Below are 16,077 nucleotides of genomic sequence, written 5' to 3'. Positions count from 1 at the left end.
TATTTACTTTTTTTCAGTTGAATAGGTGACTAAATATAAAAGATGAATTTCGCTGAGCAAGAAAGTTTGTAACATTCTCCTGCTATTTTCTGCTACACACTTGTATAAGTAGGCATTTTCCTTTTGTTTTTATTTTAAATCCAAATACAGGAATAAACTTGATGAAGAACCACATTTAGGACTGCATTTGTCTGGGTTGAGACAATTGTGGAAAAATTTTGTTTAAATAAAAAACTCAAACATAATAATTTAATTTATATATGATTATTATTTTGTGTTAAACTTCTTCCTAGTTATAAATTATTTCATTAAAATGTTATTAAATTTGATGAAGTTTCACAGATAATAGCAAGCCAATAAAGTCTTGCTTTATTATATTATTTTAATTCTTAAATAATATCTCACATAAAATTTTTGTAACTTTTACAATTAGTTTTATAATTTGATGTTGTGTTTTCATAATTATAGGCAGAACAAAATTTTATTGTTTATACTTAGTACCATATAATGTAAATTTTGATTTTGAGATTTTTGTAGCAGAATTTACTGGAATCACTTAATGAATGAAGCTCAAATAATATTATGAATACTATATTAGACTACCCTGGAGTTCATAATAAAATATTTTTGATCAAAAGGCATTCATGGAACAAGAAACACTAGGAATCAAAAAAGAAAATTACAAACAGCGGAACTCAGTAAGTCACTGTTTGATAAACCAGAAAACAAATTACTTAGGAAAGAAAGCTTTCTGGGGGGTAGGGAGAGGGGAAAAAAAGAACAAAGTAAAAAGTGCACAGCAGAGAACAAAAGAACTTAAAAGGAAGCAAAAATGGACAATTTTTAAAACAAGTATTATTTATAATATAGGCTTTCTTGAAATGAAAATTTGTTACATACTTTGAATCCTCTCATGTTCTGCTATACATGACATGCTTTTATTTTCTTTTTAACTTTGTATTTAAGTTCCAATATTTAAGTTTATAACAAGTTTTTGGTTCTTTTTTCTTATTATTCTGTATTTCTGTTCTGGCTTTTGAGTTTAAAATAAAATCTGAAAAATACTATGAAAAGAACATATGACAAGATGGCAAGAGAACTAGATTTATAGTCATAGGATTTGGTTCTCCAAGTTACCTCTCTGAGCTATAGTTTCCTTCACTGTAAAATGATTTTATTATTAGATGATGTCATTGATCCCTCATAGCTCAAAAGTTTGTGCCTTAATTATTGTTGTGCCTTATTATTATTAATGTGCCTTAAGAGAAAATATGTCTATTAGTCATGTGTCATTGCTAAAAGCTTTGGAAACCCATTAGATTCTTAGGTATTAGGCACTCTAACCTTTTTGTAGTTCCTCTGCCAGTGTAGATCAACCATGCTGGTTTCCTGTTTCATTCAAGAAGTGTTATTAATTATTTTTACTAGCAAAACCATGTATTTAAAAAATCTACTCATATATTTACACCTGGTGTACAGAAGATTGTGGAACAATCAGATGTTATTACTGGGACTTGAAAAAAACAACCGTCATGATACTTTTCACAAATAAAGTAAATGTTAGTTAGCAATGGAAATCTTATGAAAAGAGAAAGACTTTTTATCCCAAATCCCCATCAACCTTTGCATTTTATATTTTCAGGGAGCAAAGAGGGCACATTTTTAACATGACCCATTCAGCCAATGAGTCACTGTCTAATTATATTCTGCCTAGTATAAGGTAGAATATAAGCACCCTGAGAATAGAATTTATTTCCTTCTTTGTATATGAATCCCTTCAGCTATTGTATCTGAAAAATAGGAGACCTTTAATAAATGCTTATTGTTTATTGGAATAATGATTGAAGACTTCTGCTAAATTGTTTAAATATTGTCTCTTTGGCCTAAACTTTAGACAAGGGGGGCAGGGCGAGGAGAGAAAGAGAATATCTTTGAATATATTTAGAATCCTGTTTTTGTATCTAATTTTAGTATCTTATAAGGTCACAAGTTTTTTCTTCAAACTGATGTGACATTAGAGACTTATTTTCATTAGTTATTTAAGTCACAGTAACTGTAATGCTATGTAGAATGGATTTTTTTAAAAAAAACAGGTGAGAAAGGAATGTACCTGGAGAAAGGAAAAGGTAGAAAGGGGTAAATTATTTCACATAAAGGAAGCATGCAAAAGCTTTTACAGTGGAGGGAAAGAAGGGAGAGGTGAAGGGAAGCAAGTAAACCACACTCTCATTAGAATTGGTTCAAAGAGGGAATAATATACATACTCACTTAGGTAAAGAAATCTGTCTTACCCTACAGGAAAGTGGGGGGGGGGGGATAAGAGAACAGGAGGGATAGCGATAGAAGGGAGGACAGATTGGGGGAGGAGGTAGTCAGAAGCAAAACACTTTTTTAAAAAATTCCATAAATGTTAAATTTTCTCCTCTTTCCTTTCCCCTTCCTTCCACCTCCCTCTTCGAGACAGCATGCAATCTTATATGGGTTCTACACATACATTCTTATTAAACACATTTTCACATTAGTCATGTTGCATAGAAGAATTAAAACGAGTGGAAGAAACCATGAGAAAAACCAAATCAAATCAAAACATAACACAAAATAATCTGCTTCATTCTGCATTCTGATTCCATAGTTATTTCTCTGGGTGTGAATGTCATTTTGCCTCAAGAATCCTTTGGGAATGTTTTAGGTCCTTGCATTTCTGTGAAGGGCTAAGTCTATCAAAAACAGTCCTCGCACACTGTGGTTGTTACTGTGTATAAAGTTCTCATGGTTCTGCTCATTTCACTCAGGATCAGTTCATATAAGTCTTTCCAGGTTTTTCTGAAGTCCTCCTGTTCATCATTTCTTATCGCACAATAGTATTCCATTACATTCATATCCCACAACTTGCTTAGCCATTCCCCAATTGATGGACATTCCCTCAATTTCTAGTTCTTGGCTATGACAAAAAGAATTTATATAAATATTTTTGTACATGTGGGTCCTTTTCCCATTTTTTTTATGTTTTTGGGATACAGCCCTAGAAGTGATATTGCTGAGTCAAAGGGTATGTACATTTTCTTAGTCCTTTGGGCATAGTTCCAAATTGCTCTGCAGAACAGTTGGATCAGCTTACAGCTCCACCAACAATGACTTAGTGTTCCAACTCTTCCACATCTTCTCCAATATTGATCATCTTCCTGTTTTGTCATGTTAGCCAATCTGATAGGTGTGATGTGGTACCTCAGAGTTGTTTTGATTTACATTACTCTAATCAGCAGTGATTTAGAGCATTTTTTTCATATGACTATAGATAGCTTTAATTTCTTCCTCTGAAAACTGCATGCTCATATCTTTTGACCATTTATTAATTGGGGAATGACTTGTAATCTTGTAAATTTGACTCAGTTCTCTATGTATTTTAGAAATGAGGCCTTTATCACAGACACTAATTGTAAAAATTCTTTTCCAGTTTTCTGAGAAGCAAAACACTTTTGAGGAGGGATAGGGTGAAAGAAGAGAGAAAATAGAATAAATGAGGAAATAGGAGGGAGGGAAATATAGTTAGGAATAGTGGCTGTGAAAAAAATTTTATAGCACATTTCTCTGATAAAGGTCTCATTTCTCAAACATAGAGAACTGGGTCAAATTTATAAAAATGAAAGCTATCCTCCAATTGATAAGTGATCATAAGATAGATCAGTTTTCAGGGGAAGTAATCAAAACTATCTATAACCATATGAAAAAAATACTCTAACTCACTTGATTAGAGAAATGTAGATTAAGACAGTTCCAAAGTACTACCTCATACCTATTAGATTCACTAATAGGACAGTAAAGGGAAATGAGCAATATTGGAGGGGATGTGGAAAAAATGAGACATTAATGCACAGTTGGTAGAGTTGTGAATTGATTCAGCCATTCTATAAAGCAATTTAGAACTATGCACAAAAGTCTATAAAAACCCTTCGACCTAGCAATACTATTATGAGGTCTGTATCTCAGAAGAGATTAAAAAAAAAAGGAAAAGGATCCATACTTACAAAAATATTTATAGCAGCTCTTTTCTGGAGGTAAGGAATTAGAAATTGAGGGTATGCCCATCAGTTGGAGAATGGCTGAACAAACTGTGGTATGTAATTATGATGGAATGCTATTGTACTGTGGGCAATGATAAGCAGGATGCTCTCAGAGAAACCTGGAAAGACTTGCATGGGCTGATGCAAAGTAAAATGTACTGTGTACAAAGTAACAGCAATATTGTGAGATGATCAGCTGTGAATGATTTAGCTATTCTCAACAGTACAATGATCCAAGGCAACTCTAAAGGCCATATGATGAAAAATGCCATCCTTCCCCAGACAAGTGTTGATATCTGAATGCAGATGGAAGTATACTTTTTTTTACTTTATTTTTCTTGAGGGGTTTTTTTTTGTCTCTGTTTTCTTTCACAACGTGACTGTTTATGGAATTGTTCTGCATGACTACACGTGTATAACCTATATCAAATTGCTTGCCTTCTCCATAGGAGCCGCAGAGAGAAAAAGGGAATTTGAAACTCAAAGTCTTAAAAATGAATGTTAAAAATTATGTAACTGGGGAAAAATAAAATACTTTAAAAAACCTCAAAATATAATTTTAATGTACAACAAAATTAGGATTTCATTTGGAACATGGGTACGTACGATTGTGTTAATTTATATAACCACATGCTGATCAGAAGATTGCCTCTTAGGTAACTAAATTTGAGAAATGTGTTTGACCTTGATACTTTTTGTTTCTGTCCTGGTATTTCTAGAATTTACAATATATTAGAGAGAGTAGATGATCTTATAGAATTTTTTAGAAAAAGAAGGGGTCATATAGAGTCCAGGACTTCTTAAACTCTTTCCCCTTGCAACCCCTTCATCACGTCTTAAAGTGCAGGTCGTGACCCCATGTAGGTTTTAAGAAGGACTGAGGCCAACTTCTTAGGAGTTATCCTTAAACTAGGAGTCATCCTGGATTCCTCACTATCTCTCAACAGCTGTCACCAAGGCCTGCTGATTTTACCTTTGTAACATCTCTCAAATATGCCCCCCATTTTCTGTTCTGACATTGACACCATTATGGTGCAGACCCTCATCACCACACACCTGTACTACCGCAGTAACCTGCAGGTGGGTCTGCCTGTCTTAAGTCTCCCACCACTCCAGTTCATCATCCATTCAGTCACTAATGTGATTTTCTTGAAATACGGGTCTTACCACACACACACACACACACACACACACACACACACACACACACACACACAATCTCTCTCTCTCTCTCTCTCTTTCTCTTTCTTTCTTTCTCTCTGTCTCTCACACACACACATACACACCTCATTAATCTCTAGTGACTTCCTATCACCTCCAGGAGCAATTACAAACCTCTCTATTTGACATTCAAAACTCTTCATAACCTAGCTCCCTCCTGCCTTTATAGTCTTTTTTATACTTTTCTTTATTCCCTTATATATATTCTTAGATCCAGTGATATTGGTTTCTTGGCTATTCCACAAACCAGACACTGGATCTCTCATCTCTGGGCATTTTCTCTGGCTGTTCCTTATACCTGGAACACTCTCTCTTCTCTTTTTTGACTATTGACATCTCTGGAATCCTTTAAATCCCATATGAAATCCCACTGAACAACTAGGTGACATAATGGATAGTGCTGACCCTGGAATCAAGAAGACCTGGGTTCAAATCTTACCTTGGACACTTACTTATTCCCTGGACAAGTCACTTAACCCTCAGTTTGCCTCAGTTTCCTCATCTTAAAATGTCCTGAAGAAGGAAATGACAAACCACTGCACTGTCTTTGCCAAGAAACTCCATATGGGGGTTTTGAGAAGTCAGACATGACAGAAACAACTGTGAAAAACCAAAATCTCACCTCCTACAGGAAATCTCTCCCAGCCTCTCTTATTCTCAGTGCCTTCATCTGTTTAGGTATTTCTATGTGTAATCCCTCCACCTAGCCAAATACTGAGAAAAGTCTCAAGAGTTACAAATATTATCTTTCCATGTAGGAATGTAAACAGTTCAGCTTTAGAAAGTCCTTTATGATTTCTCTTTCCTGTTTACCTTTATATGCTTCTCTTGATTCTTGTGTTTGAAAGTCAAATTTTATATTCAGTTCTGGTCTTTTCATCATGAATGCTTGAAAGTCCTCTATATCATTGAATGACCATTTTTTCTGTTGAAGTGTTATACTCAGTTTTTCTGGGTAGGTGATTCTTGGTTTTAATCCCAGGTCCTTTGACATATGGAATATCATATTCTAAGCCCTTCGATCCCTTAATATAGAAGCTGCCAGATCCTGTGTTATCCTGAATGTATTTCCACAATACTTGAATTGTTTATTTCTAACTGCTTGCAATATTTTCTCCTTGACCTGGGAACTCAGAAATTTGGCCACAATATTCCTAGGAGTTTCTCTTTTGGGGACTCTTTCAGGAGGGTGTGTGGGTCAGAGACCACCAACTCAAATAAAAATCAGAGACGTCTCAAGGTAGAAGCAAAGCAGGAAGATCTTATTATGATCTCGCAAGAAAGGGCATCTCCTCTCTGATAAGTAATCAGGAGACTGAGGCAATTACAGAAGGCAAAAATAGAAATTATATAGCCCTAATGCAGATTTCCTCCTTCCCCCCACCCCCCCCACTCCCACTGGCCTTTTTCTCCCATTGGCTGGGAGGCATGCTCACAATCTAAAAAACAGTCTACCCTGTGAATAACCAGTAGGCATTATGTTGATGTAGATGTTAATGTGGCAACCCAAGAAGGGGTTGTGTTATGCTGGTATGACAACCCAAGGGAGCAAGGAGGGGTTGTGATGGCAACCCAAGGGGAGTTTTGTTATGTTGATGTGGCGTATGATTTCTAGGTGACTGAAACTTAGGCCTAACCATCTACTAAAAGCCTTTTGTTCAGCACTGAGAAGTCTTTACTAACTTCATTCCATTCAAAGGGATCGGTGAATTCTTTCAATATTTATTTTGACCTCTGGGTCTAGAATATCAGGGCAGTTTTCCTTGATAATTTCATGAAAGATAATGTCTAGGCTCTTTTTTTTGATCATGGCTTTCAGGCAGTCCTATAATTTTTAAGTTGTCTCTCCTGGATCTATTTTCCAGATCAGTTGTTTTTCCAGTGAGATGTTTTGCATTATCTTCTGTTTTTTCAATCTTTTGGTTTTGTTTTGTAACTTCTTGGTTTATCGTATAGTCATTAACTTCTCTGAACTCCACTCATTTTTAAAGAACTGTTTTGTTCAGTGAGCTTTTGAACCAACTTTTCCATTTGGCTAATTCTGCTTTTTAAAGCCTTCTTCTCCTCATTGGCTTTTTGGACCTCTTTTTCCAATTGAGTTAGCCTATTTTTAAAGGTGTTATTTTCCTCAGCATTTTTTTGGTTCTCCATTAGGAAGATGCTGACTTGCTTTTCAAGCTCTTCTATGGCCTGAGCCCATTTCATATTCATTTTGGAGGTACTGAAGGCAGAAGCCTTGACTTCCTCTGATAGTATGCCTTGTTCTTCCTCATCTGAAAGGATGGAAGGTGATACCTGTTCACCAAGAAAGTAACCTTCTGTGGTCTTATTTTTTTCCCCCCTTTTTTGGGCATTTTTCCAGCCAGTTACTTGACTTCTGAATCCTTTGTCAAGAGGGTGGTCCTAGTGCTCCTCCTCCCCCTGATGTGCTCAGGGCTAAAAATTCAGATCAGCTGCTCAATTCCCCCAGGGGCTTTGGGTAGGGTTGGGCAGGGGCCACTACTGAGGGCTGAGGTTCACATCCCCTGCTCAATTACCCCAGAGGCTTTAAGCTGAGCCTCTGAGACAGTGGGCCCAGGCTGCTTCCACAGCCACTGTAGCTGCCTGCCACCTACTACTGCTGCTGCCACCACCTCTGCTACCACCTGGGGCCAGTGCTGGAGGGACCCCACTCCCCTCTTGCCCAGCTGGGAAAGCCCTCCCACACTGACCTTTGAAGGTTTCTTTGTCGTTTGTGGGTTGAGGGATCTGGGACCCTCCCTGCTGGGGATTCTGCCCGGAGGCCTGTTCTGGTCCTGTTCCTCCTGGTGCCGCGCCCAGAGCTGGGCTTGGCTTGGTTCAGCTTAGCATCCCATGGAATAGACCTTTCCTGTTGGCCTTCCAGATTACCTTTGACTGGAGATCTCTTTCACTGTGTCATTCTGTGGCTTCTGCTGCTCTAGAATTTGTTGAGAGGTTATAGGTATTTTGTGGGCTGTGGGGGAAGTGCTAGAGTGTATGCATCTTTCTGCTCTGCCATGTTGGGTCCGCCCCCTATTTGTTTAGGTATTTCTATCTTATGTATAACTTCATATACGTATTTGTTTGCTTGTTGTCTCCCCTACTAGATTGTAAGTTTGTTAATGAAGGGACTGTCTTTGACTTCTTTTTGTATCCCAACCACTTAATGTGGTGCTTGGCACATAGTGCTAATTGATTTACTGATAAAATTGAGGCCCAGAGAGATTAAATAACTTGCCCAAATTTATATGATAAACAGCAAAACCAGAATTCACGTTCAGGTTCTCTGACTTCAAATGCAGATTTTTTTTTTACTACCACATCATGTAGAGAAGGAGAACAGGGTTAGAAGAAAGAACACTAGAACTGGTATCCTAAGACATTGGCTTTGTGTCCTTGTTCTGCAATTTTTTGTCCATATACAGGCCAATCACTTCAACTCTTTGTGCTAGAGTTTCCTCATTTATAAGATAGAATAGTGATCATTTCATAACCTTCTTCTGGAATGTTGTGAGGACAGTTCTTTATAACAGGTATAAGCCTCACAAGTGTAAAAGAGTATTGTTATTATTAATGATACTAGCAACAATAATAATTGGTAGTATTAGTAGTAATTGGGAATTCTCTTCTAAGTTCCTCCTTTCATGCTTTATCCTGGTGTAGAGGTAGTCGTTGGTTTTCAAAGCCATGCTAATGTAGTGCAAAGTCTGTATGGTTATGTGAAGCTAGAAAGTGTATTCAGATCTGCGGATTATCTGTAAAAACACATACCTGCATTGAAGAGGCTCATAAGTAGCTTGACCTAAGAGTGATTAACTTCTCAATCTCTATCATTTGCTAAAACTGAAGTCATAGAGAGCTATAAACAAACAAAAGCACCTTTTTTTTTTTAATAATTGTAGAAAGGTTACCCTCAATCTTAAGAGAATTTCTCATTTTCATCTTATGATTATCCAATCTGCACAAATGATTATGTTTATCACTTCCATTTCAGAAAATAGTTCCCTTAGTAGCAGTGTTTGCCCTTTCCCGCAGTAGGTTTGCTGACTGAATGATGTGACCTTCTGGTATCTCAGGATTACAGCACTCTGCTAGGGCTGTCTGTGTTGTTGAAATTGGAAGCATTCCTTACCAGAAGTATTATTAATTTCTAAAATCTTACCCTGTCTCTTTCCAGGAGGCACATTTGAGACTGAACACCTCAAGCTGCAACTGCACAAGGAATCCTTAAGTGAGCTGAGAAAGGAGTGCACTGCCAAAAGGTAAATGGTGTTAAGACATTAACACCAGTGAACCTAGTGTTGATTTGCTGTGGAGTTTGCCTGGGGTCTGTGTAAGAACAGGGGAGAGAGCATAATGTAATGTAGAAGTCAGCTTAGTAGAGTGGGAAAAGTACTGGTTCACTAGTATAAGAGTTTGGATTCAAGTCCAGCCTGTGTTGCTTCTTTCTTTTTTTTTTTTAATTTGAATTTTTTTCTCAATTACATGCAAACAAAAAATTTTAACATTCATTTTAAAAAATTTTATTTCCAAATTCTCTTCATCCTTTCCCCTATCCCATAACTGAAAAGGTGAGCAATTTGGTATAGATTATACATGCACAGTCATGCAAAAACATTTCTGTATTTGTCATATTGCAAAAGAAAACACAAACTGTATCACTGTAAATGAAGATGGACTATGAAGGTGCTATCTGCATCCGGAGAAAGAACTGATAAATAGAAGTATACAGAGAATGGTTTTACCCATATATGTACATATATACTTACATATATTTATACCTATTTGTGTCTAATAATAGCCATCACTAGGGCGGGGGGGTGAGGTATAGGAAAGAAAAAAAAGAAATTTACATAATAATTTCATTGCATTTTTGAAAAGAACAAATAGCAATATATGCATAGATTTGCAATTTATGTGCAATCATCTTTTTTATATACCATGTTCTGGAAATGCTTGTTTTATTTCATAAACTAAAAATAAAATAAATTTTTAAATTTAAATTTTCCATTTTAAAAAAATGGAAAAAATAGACCAAAAAAAGCAACAACAGCAAAAAAGGAAGACAAATAAACAAACAAGCAAAACAACAAACAAAGAAGTAGACTTCAGTTTGCATTCAGACTCTGTCAGTTCTTTCTCTGAAGGTGGACAGCATTTTTCATTGTAAACCTTCGAAATTGTTTTGGGTCATTGTATTGCTGAGAATATCTGAGTCATTCACGGCTGATCATCATACAGTATTGCTCTTATTGTCTATAATGTTCTCCTGGTTCTGCTCATTGCTCTTTCATCACTTTATGTAAATCTTCCTAGGTTTTTCTGAAAGCATCCTGCTCATCATTTCTTATAGCACAATCAATTCCATCCCAGTCTGTTTGTCCATCACAATTTGTTTATTCCCCAATTGATAGCCTCCCTCAATTTCCAGTTCTTTGCCATCACGAAAGAGCTGCTGTAAATATTTTTGTACATACAGGTCCTTTTCCTTTTTCTTTCATCTCTTTGGGATACTGACCTAGTAATGGTATGACTGAGTTGAACGGTATGTACTGTTTTATTAGCCCTTTGGGCATAGTTCCAAGTCATTCTCTAGAATGGTGTGTGCTACTTATTTCTAAGATGCCTGGAGTGTCCTACATGCTTCTATAGGCTGCTTATTAATTCTTGGCCCTAGTCTTCCTGTTTTTCAGCCTAAAAACTAGCATCATCTTCACACCTTCATCTCATATCAATTCTCTCCTTGTTCTCTCATTTCTCATTGCTGTTGCTGCTGCTTCTGCCACCACTACCACCACCACCTCCATTCCTTCATGGTTTCCCCAAAGCTCACCACAGGGGTTCCACCCAGTGTGCTGGAGGGCTTTCTTGTTTTTTTTCTTGTTTTCCTGACAGTCCCAGTGGCAACTAGGTGGTGTAAGGCAGCTAGGTGACACAGTGGATAGAGCACCAGTGCAGGGGTCAGGAGGACCTGAGTTCAAATCTCACCTTAGACACTTGACACTCACAAGCTGTGTAACCTTGGGCAAGTCACTTAACCCCAACTGCCTCATCCTGGGTCATCTCCAGTCATCCTGATGAATATCTGGTCACTGGATTCAGATAGCTCTGGAGGGGAAGTGAAGCTGGTGACCTGCACAGCCCTCCCTCACTCAAAACAAGGTCAAGTGCATGTCATGTCATTATTTCTCTGATAGCATGGTCTTCTTCGGCAACAAAGGATGAACACACACCAGTGGCAGCTAAGTGATACAAGGCAGTTAGATGACATAGTGGATAGAGCACTGGGTCTGGAATCAGGAAGAATCTTCTTCCTGGATTCAAATCTGGCCCCAGACATTTACTACCTGAGCAAGTCACTTCACCCTGTTTGCCTCACTTTCCTTATCTATAAAATAGGCTAGAGAAGGAAACGGCAAAGCATTTCAGTATCTGCCAAGAAAACCCCAAATGGGGTTTTGAAGAGTTGGCAGTGACTGAACAACAACTAGTGAAACAATCAGGCTGTCCACCTGTCACTTTTGCTCTTGCCCATAACTAGCCCATCTTTTCTTCCTAACATACAGTTCCTGCTTTTCTCTAGCGTTCTCATGTTACAGCCTGTTCACTCTCATCATCTGTATCTCCGTTGCCTGCTGTGTGATTTTCATTGAAGTTGGAGTGTTGCACATCTCACTGCCAGTTAGAAATACTGGTAAAATGTTAATACTGAAAAGATGAGCTTTTTGTCCATGAAAGGAACTTTTCACTTTCCTAAAAGCAATTGGTTTTGTTCTTTTCTAGTTTTTTTTCTAGTTTGTTTCTTTTCTAGTTTGAGAGTCTAGTTTGTTGTCCTGGATGTCCTTACTCTCCTTTCCCATTCCCTTACTTCCCCACTCCCACACCTGTTCCCATCATAATATGATTTGTTTTGTTCTTTTTGATGTTATTTATAGCTACTAATGAATTTTCCAAGAAAATGTTTATGATATCAAAGTAGACGGCATCTGCATATTCTACAAGTCTTTTGACCTCTCTCATTTCTTTGGGAACCTTGCTTTCCCATATATTTCTTCCCATTTTCACCTTTTCAAACCTTTGCAATGAAGTTACCAAGTATCACAGTATATCTTGATATAATTTAGAGGATTTTATTTATCTATCACTTCATCTTCATGAACTAATTTGTTACCTAACCTGAGATTATTTTCATTATGTTGTGTTCTTTTTGATGACAATTATCATTATAATACTTTAATACATCATAACCAAATAGATATTCCATAAAGCAAGACTTTGAACACCATTAATATAATGAGTGACAGAAGTTATTTCAAGGAAAGTAACCAACACTCTGGAATCAGAAAAACTGAAAAATGGAAGGGCTAGAAAAGATTTATAAGTATTGACAAAGTTACTTCATATTGATGATTAATTATTAGCAAGGCACTTTATTAGTTTCCGCTCTGCTCTCTGATCCCACCATTCTTGACAAAAGGCATCATATATGTATTACCCAATGATGGGCACATCAGTGCTTCCTCTAAATATATGCCATCTACCTTTTAGTGTACTTTAAAATGCATTCACTGCTTGTATCATGGGGAGTAAACTCTATAAACATTTACATGAAAACAGTATGTTGGCTTAGGAGTAAAGTGATCATGAAAAACAATCCTAGGGTTGTAGGGAGACTTGTTAATTAGAAGATTATTAAACAAGCTACCCCAAAGTGTCATAATATACATACTACCTTTGTTATGTACTCTGCTCATTTATGTACTGAAAGAATATAAAATTGACTCTAGTGAAATTGGAATATCCAGATATAGTGAGAATGCTAGAGAATGTAACATCAGTGTGAAAAACTGTTCTTTATTTAAAACATGCCATCACTTCAGTCATGTCATAATTCATATGAAATGTGGTATTTTTTCTAGGAAGCAGTTTAAGGCCATTAGGGTTCTGCCTACACTTGAATCAGTTACCATGGCTCCTAAGTGTAAATAAGTATGGTTTTCCAGTCAAATGAGTTGGAAAAAAACCCCAACACTTTATTAGCTACTTGACATAAAAGGATGAAGTCAAACTGTGGTTTCAACAGAAAACTACAACAAGCAGTGATTTGGTGCACTTGTGGAATAGTCTACAGGCCATTGAAGGAAAGAAAATAAAGGAAATAGGATAGTGATTTGTCCCAGACAGCTTCTATTTGAACCCTGTTGAAAAGATGAGTAGGATGAAATAATAAATTATGATAATATGTAATATAATTTGATTATTATAGTTATCATTTATATAACATTTTATGATTTACAAAGCAATTTACAGATGAGGAAATTGCTTTTGTCCCAGGAATGAAGTGACTTACTTAGGGTGACATAATTAGTAAGTGACAAGGTTGTCACTTAAATCTGAAAATGCCCTTTCTCCTATGCCACATGTCCTTCCACAATATCTTTAAAATTACATTCCTTCAAAATTGTTCTCTGATTTATTTGTTCTCTTGAGTCTCACAGTCCCGATCCTAGGTCCAGTTCTCATCGTGAAACATCTGAACTATTTCAGCAACCTGACTGGTTTTGCTGCCAACAGGCTAGCCGTTCTTCATTCTGTCTTTCTTAAGTGTTTTCTTTCATAAAGCCATGCATGAGCCATCGTTGCCTCCTATTTCCTATTCTCAGTTCCTGGATTTTGACTTTCTGGTCCTCTAGAATCTGATGGTACTTACCTGCCTGCCCTTTTGTTTGTTTTTAGACTCCTACCCTCTGCTCTAATTAAACTTGTTAGTTTAATTAGTTTAAACTGTTAATTCCTTGCTGCTTTATTATATCTTTGCTTAGATTCTGTGTCCCTTTCTATTCCCCCTTGCCAAATACCCTTTCTTCCTGCTTTTCCTTTAGTCAAATCTTTATCCATCTTTAAAGGTACAAAGCAAGCCTTGCCTTCTCTGTGAAACCTTTAGTCTCATATACAGTCTCATGATTTTAGAGCTGGAAAGGACTTTCCTTCATATTATAAAGCAGGAAACCAAAGCCTTGACAGATTAAGTGACCTATATAATTTCACAGTCAGATGGAAGGTAGTGTCTGAGTCAGGATTTAAACTTGAGTCCTGATTCGAAATCTAGGCTTTTTGTATTTCCATTATATTGACTATTTTGATTCAAAATGAAATATCTCTTCTTTGAAGTTTCACTTTTAATAGGTTTGCTGTTGTTTTTCACTGCTACACTTTTATCTCCTCATATAGATTGCTAGGTGCACAAAAATAAGAGTAATGTCTTCTGTCTCTTTTGCAGAGCCCTTAACAGCAAACATAAGGCTAGGCACTAGGAAACTGATTTGTTGATTGATAGCATTTAGCAACAAGAACTCCTTTCAATCTTTGCTTTTTCTTCTTCTGTCCAACTGGACTTTAATCTTTGTGTTTTCAGTTATCCTAAGTTCAATAAATACTGTTTAAGCACCTGCCTAGGTGAAAGACCTGGTGTTGGATACAGGGGTTACAAAGATGAGATATAACCCATGCTTGATTTAGAAAGGCAGCTGTAGTGCCTTTCCCAGATGCACTGGGATTATTTTGGGACTCTTTCTTCTCTCTCTCTCTCTCTCTCTCTCTGTCACACACACACAAACACGAATTGATCATATTTTCTAATTTACCCTACCTCCTACATTTAGTTACAGTTGCTTTTCTAAATGAGTGATTTTGTAATAAACAAAGTTCCACTCCTGGGGAGAAACAGGCCATATGCATAAAATTTAAGACTCTGGTAATGAAACTAATATAGGCTATTCTTTATAGTCAGTAGACATCTCCAGACAGTAGAGATGATATGCTCCTCAGGTTTGTGTCTGGACTTGGGTCTATGTTAGCCAGTGGAAGAAAAGGATTGGGGGAAGGGAAAGGGCAAGATCTTTACTAATTCCTGTTGGAGGGCAGAAGGGTTTCAGCACTGGCAATGGTTTCCCACTGGCTGTGTGAGTAGCACAAAGTCCTAATGTTTTAGATCAGCTTGTGTGGGTGGGTCACTTTAATTAGCATAGGTGCTACTATTCCCAGGTGTTAATACCAAATATAGCACATGTTGGGGAAAAGGGAAGTTGTGTAAGTTGTTCAACTCTCCATACCCCAACATGACTCACAAGCTTTCCTTCTTATACAGGGAAGCAGAAATTATTAAAGCTTAAAGCCTCACTGAGACATATATATTAAAATGGTCCTATTTCTGACACACATTAGAGTTACTTAGTTTTCACGGTCCCAGGAATTTGAAAACATCAGTGGCCAAATGTGATGAGAGTGGGATCTAGGAGCTTATCCCTCTCTTTGTTTAGGATTTGAGAATTAGTTATCTAAAAAAAAGTAGGAGGCTATCGAGCAAAAACAAACTACTTCACTTGGGCTAAGCTGGATGTTATCACAGTTTTATAAACTGGGAGTGATCTTCCCAGCTGTTTAGAGATTTAATATAAAGTATTAAAATGTAATAGGTAAGCAGAGAGCAGTCAATCAAAGTAGCTTAAGCAGTTTTTTTTCCTCGTTTCTGGCTAGCTTGAAGATTGCCAAAGGGAGGCTTGCTCACCTAGGGAAGAGTTAAGTCTTTCCCCTTGGATTCTATACATGAATGCTGACTGAGCTGGGGATCAAGGATGGGGAAGAAAGGGACTTCACAGTGACAATGATATTAAAGGAAAAATGGCCTCAAGTTGTCAGTAAAGCAGTACACATGGTACACAGTGTCAGTTCAGTAACATCCACAGAGGATGACTGATACTTATAGTTTTTAAAAAATTAAATAACAGATACTATT

At 37.0% G+C, this 16,077-nt stretch overlaps 1 protein-coding gene across 2 annotated transcripts in view; it reads left to right on the top strand.

The window, feature by feature from the left end:
- Positions 1 to 16,077, top strand: part of UVRAG (UV radiation resistance associated) — a 428,278-nt gene that overhangs the window by 206,073 nt on the left and 206,128 nt on the right. For both annotated transcript variants that reach the window (XM_072610800.1, XM_072610801.1), the window contains exon 9: positions 9,460 to 9,544. In XM_072610800.1, the coding sequence (XP_072466901.1) occupies positions 9,460 to 9,544 (85 nt within the window). The remainder of the gene's footprint in view (positions 1 to 9,459; positions 9,545 to 16,077) is intronic.

Source organism: Notamacropus eugenii, chromosome 5, assembly GCF_028372415.1.
Source record: "Notamacropus eugenii isolate mMacEug1 chromosome 5, mMacEug1.pri_v2, whole genome shotgun sequence".
Taxonomy (NCBI): domain Eukaryota; kingdom Metazoa; phylum Chordata; class Mammalia; order Diprotodontia; family Macropodidae; genus Notamacropus; species Notamacropus eugenii.
Note: the sequence above shows the minus strand (reverse complement) of the source record. Positions and strands in the feature narration are given on the sequence as shown.